Source organism: Octopus bimaculoides, chromosome 14, assembly GCF_001194135.2.
Source record: "Octopus bimaculoides isolate UCB-OBI-ISO-001 chromosome 14, ASM119413v2, whole genome shotgun sequence".
Taxonomy (NCBI): Eukaryota; Metazoa; Mollusca; class Cephalopoda; order Octopoda; family Octopodidae; genus Octopus; species Octopus bimaculoides.
Genome location: NC_068994.1, coordinates 46,111,042 through 46,116,504, shown reverse-complemented (window position 1 = coordinate 46,116,504; position 5,463 = coordinate 46,111,042). Strand labels below are relative to the sequence as shown.

Sequence of the window (5,463 nt, the reverse complement as noted above, 5' to 3'; positions counted from 1 at the left end):
TATATATATATATATATATATATGTAGAAACATTAATAAATAATAGGAAGGCGATGAATTGATAGAATGTGCAGAGTGGCGGAGAGAAATAGTCCGCGTTATTTAGTCTCGATTTTTGCTGTTTTAGGCACTAATCTCTCGAAGGAATCAAATTCATCTTTTATTCTTCCTGGCTCGATAAAATAATTTCCACGTAAACATTGGTGTCCATATCATTTCACTGTCCACATCGTCTTCGAAATATGTGATAAAGTAGCCATGTTTTATATTGGCAATCATTATCAGATAAAATTATATGCATTTATATAAGCTTATGTCAATGTTTTATAATAAACTCGGGTTTTTGCTTTTTTGTTCTTCTTTTTTGTAGTATAAACTCCACGAATGTGTTTTTTTCTGTGAACGTTGGACTGAGCTCCATCTGATACCGACTGTAAGTATACAATACATTACACTAGCCTATGAAGTATATGTTTTGAAGTGATTTGCCTAAGCCATTGTCTGGATGGGTGTTTTACAGACCCACACATACATACACAGATATAAATATACACATGTATATATATATATATATATATATATATATATGTATGTATGTATGCATGCATGTATGTATGTATGTATGTATGTATGTATGTATACAATAATGGAGAAAGCAGCTTATTAATTAGCAGGAATTATTATTTTTTAAAATCAGAATGTGGTTTTGAGGTTTCTTTAATTATCGAAGATTTCAACAACACGCTAATCGCAAAGCAATCACGTCTTGCATTTGTATCCCTTTTCTTCTTCTGTTTCCTAACTTAGCTCTCTCTCTCTTTTTCTCTTTCTATCTTTCCTTTGTTTATAACCTCTTTTTCCTTTAGAGCTTCTATATACTTAAGGTTTTATCTTTGTCACTTTTATCTTCGTTCTTTTTTTTTCTATTATTTACAAAAATTCTCCATTCGGTCTTCACTTTTGAAAATTTGTATTGTATATCTATATATCACATCGAAACTTCATAGGAATTTCGTAATTGATGTTTCATTCAGTTATACACACATGCATATAATACAATGTACATACCGCGCTGTTTCCGTATTAGAAGTTTTCAGTTCAATATATAATTTTCATGTTTATTCTGCTCACTTTTATCAAATCATTATGAAAGGAATACCAAATCATTTTAGAAGTATATTAACATAAAACCGATTTAGGTGCTATTATATTTACAGTAGTGATGTGAGAAAAACTAAATCACAACTAAACTCAACCTATTTTTCGGTAAAGAGAAGTAAACATGAAGTCAACGGTTAATGTTACTTTAATCATATATGTTAATAGTATCCTGAACAGAGGATCCCACAAAATGGGAGGCGGCGGGTAGCGGATATGAGTTAGATCAACTCCAATACTTTACTGGTATTTTAGTTGTTTCTTAGACGAAGGGACCTTAAATTTTGGGATGATAATAAGCGGTTAAGGATTAGATAATAGTAAAGGGACACCGCTAAATACTCCAAGACACTAGGCATAGCACTATGCTGAACATGTCGTCTACTTCATATGTCGAACTAATTATCTGTACTCTTCAAATTTCATTTCTGCGTGTTTATTAGAAGTTGTCCTTCCTCGCGGCACAGTAACTTATCTAAGTTTACAAATGTTAATTAATTCTGCGGCTGTATATTTGCTTAACATCATAAAACATCAGATAGGTTTCAACCATCAACCTCTTAGGCCATGTTTTATTTAATAGCACCACTTGTGGTTAATTGAGTTCATACTAGATCGGTTCTATTTGAGCTAACCGGAGGGTTTACACAACAACCTGTAAAGTCATGGTCGAATCTCTCTCCCTCTCTTTTCTTCTTTTCGCTCTTCCTCATTCTCTTTCCTTCTCTCTTCTCTCTCTCTCTATCTCTTGTAGTCTCTCCCTTTCCTCCCGCCCCTTTCTCTCTCGTTGATTCATACTTACAGGAATACGAATCAAAGTTTATGAATTAGCTAAAAGTTCTAATGTAAAATGATGTTTAAAAGTTATTAACACCCTGCAGTTTTAACACATAGCATGGACAGACACATTGCATGATGTAGTCTTAGATACGCTATTTCTGAATAAAAGATGCAATAGTCAAGGTCATACTCTGTGCTGACCTAGGTATAAATAACATCACTCATGGAAGCCAGGAAGAAATTGACGATGTTGGCCAATGTTGAGATTTTATGCTTAGTTATAGAGGAATGAGTTTGTGACATGGTATTATTACAGAATGGTATTATTACAATAACCAGTCAGTCTCTTAGAAGTTGCGCATGTTGTTCATTGATAGCTTCAGTTTGATAATGAGGATGGCGCCCTTGATGCTCAAATTGCCAATGTTACGGTCTGTTGCTTTGAAGGTAATTGTAAGGTCCAGGGATTGGAACTTCTCTAGGGATTTTTTCAGTGATGTTTTTGCATGTATGTGCTCTTTGATGCGGATATATACCTTTCGGGTGGCTCTTCTATCATTGCTATATTTACTGTAGATTGTCTGGCACAAAATGTAGATTGGTTATTTCTCATCCCCAACATATTTGAGCAAACGATACTAGTTGGACACCACCACGCCCATTTCCTTGTGGTGAGATGCTATTTTCCCCGAAATTTCGAACTATAAACTAAAAATATAAACTGTTGATCTGTCTTCCTTTTGTTTTCACGCTTATATTTCATTTTACAGATTTTGAACAATGTTAACTTTAAATACCACACAAAGCATCACTCAAACTACATTACACTAATACATAAATACATACGTACACACAAACACACACACACACATATATGAGTGTGTGTGTATGTGTATGTGTATGTGTGTGTGTGTGCGTGCGTATGTGCACGCGCGTGTATGTATGTGTGTATGTATATATCTATGTCTGTATAGATTAATGCAGAAAAGAAAAAAGCAAACAGTTTGGCTAGACTTGATAAAGACATTTAATTTAGATAGATTATAAAAGCTAAATTAAATGGCCTTGTCAAGTCAAGCAAAACTGTTTGCCTTATCTTTTCTGCTTTAATATATACCTACCGACTGGAGGAGAAGCCACTTCTCGTCGCTTTAGAAAAGGCAGTCACAAAATCACGTCTTCAACTGCAGTTCAAACCGGAATTTTAGTAGCATACTAATTTGATCTCTTAGAGCACATACCTATTAGTTTGAGTCACCCTGAGGAAAACCTCTCTTATCTTTTATATCTATATCTAGATGTATGAATGTATGTACGTATGTCCTCTACTGTCATTTATCAATTAAAGTCGTCCTGTAAAGAAGGAGCTGGTTTCTAGCAAAGATACGAAACTCCATTGTTGGAATGTAGATATAGAAAACAATGTTCCATATTGAATTTGAGAACAGTCTCCAGTGTTTTTATTGTCTTGTTTACGGGTTGTATTCTTAATGTGCGTGTTAGCTAGTTGCTTTTTCCCCCTGAAAACCATAATTTATTTCAGATTGTCACTTAGGCATTTACTAATGACCACAAGCGTACCAATTATTATTAGTATATACGTTATTTGGGTATAAAAGCTAGAGGTTTCGTGTGTATTGCTGTAATTTTTTTTCGTGGGCACATTTTAAATCATTCTTCTTCATGCCTGTCTGCTATCCATGATAAGATAATCTTCAAATTCCTTTCCTTTTCGGTTATCCACTATTATGGTGGTCTTCTCTCGAAGTCCAATGCTTACCAGATACAACACTGTTTTAGAAACAATTATGCATAATTTATGCTTGCATAATGTATTGCATAATCTAACTATCCGTCGTTTTTTATGGGTATTACGCTAGAACGTGTATCTGTGTACGCAGGAGATGAATATAATTTTTATTGAATGTGTACAATATAAAACTCCAACTGCGCTCCTATGTTATACAGTTTTTAAGGATATTTGTAAAGATATTACTCATATACTTCGTCTTTTGTATTTTGTTTGGAGCAGATCTATTGACACTTCTTGGTTCATCGTGACCTTATAATCTGGATAAGTTTCTGTTGTTATTACATTTAGAGCAGAGATCCATAGCAACAGTATTACATTATATAGCATTAAACAAAACAAGATAGGAGAAGGAACATTAGTTGATAATACGATTACCTTATATAGAATTCTTCCCAAATCAAGTAGATTGGTCATAAAGCGAGAAAGAGAAGAAAGATAAATTGTCGCAAAGCAATATATATTCTTTCTTATTGTTATCTCCCGAGACCAGGGGAAATGTCAAGTAGACGGTAGTTATTCTGGGTGTGTAGATTTTAACGCGTGCTGGATTGTTGTGAACACAACCTATTTAATGCGGGGTTCGAATGTAAGGTCAAGACAGGCCAAGAAAATTGCCAGTGTTTTCTCTAAAGCATCGCATTCTTTTTATATAAATGTTTAGGCAGTGGAGAAAAAAGAACGAACCCGTGACCTTTGCAGGCTCTCTTTGATTTATCATATTGCGAAGATTGCATAGAACTGAACATCGAAAGATTGCTTAGGACTGAATAACTGAAGACGAATGTCATTTAAAAAAAAGACGTGGCACTAATTCCTGCGTTAAAAAATGGTGAAACTCCGCTAAATGTACTCACTTGAATAAGCCCTTTCTTGAGTTGTTAGAAACTGTTGGACGCATAAAATAACGTACTCAAACTTTAAGCACGCGCGCGTGTGTGTACATATATGTGTGTGTGTGTGTGTGTATGTATGTGTGCGTGCGTGCGTGCGTGTGTGTGTGTGTGTGTGTGTGTGTGTGGAGAGCCAGATACCAGGTATCTGTAATAATTAATGATGTAATGTTTGAAAGAATTTTTTCCCCAAACCACCAAAACCACCACCACCACCACCACCACCACCACCACCACCACCACCACCACCACCATCATACTTGCCATTATTAGCATTATTACTGCACGGACTTCCTCTGGATGGTTTCTACATGTTATTTATGATGCTGTTTACCTACCTGAGCTTCCGATATGACGTGCGTTATTGGAGCTAATCTCATAAAGCTTTGGATGGTTTAGATATTAATCAGCGAAACGTTATCGGGAAGGAAGAACTTGAATGACCAAATAGTTTCAGCGTTGAGCAAACTAACAAGAAAGTAGGCGGCTTACCTGTTGCGTCACTCGTCGAGCTAGAAATAGAGGCGAAATTCACTTCAGCAACACCTTGCCGTATTGAATGACCATAGAATTGTCAATAATCGTACATAGCGGCTATTTTAATGTTGTTGGATATTATCAGTACAGACTAGTCAAGAATCATTACACATTGAATTACATCGTTTACTTTATGGTGGGTAAAGGAGAGAGAGGAAAACTACATAATGACAAATTTCCACTGTATCATTATTGTTCATAGTTCATCAAGCATGGATAAAATAAAAGAGAGAGAGAGAGAGAGAGAGAGAGAGAGAGAGAGAGAGAGAGAGAGAGAGAGAGAGA

At 35.3% G+C, this 5,463-nt stretch overlaps 1 protein-coding gene across 1 annotated transcript in view; it reads left to right on the top strand.

Moving 5' to 3' along the window:
• Positions 1 to 5,463, top strand: part of LOC106870532 (BTB/POZ domain-containing protein 16) — a 243,135-nt gene that overhangs the window by 82,177 nt on the left and 155,495 nt on the right. Inside the window, exon 8 of the mRNA XM_052972597.1 lies at positions 371 to 433. Within this exon, the coding sequence (XP_052828557.1) occupies positions 371 to 433 (63 nt within the window). The remainder of the gene's footprint in view (positions 1 to 370; positions 434 to 5,463) is intronic.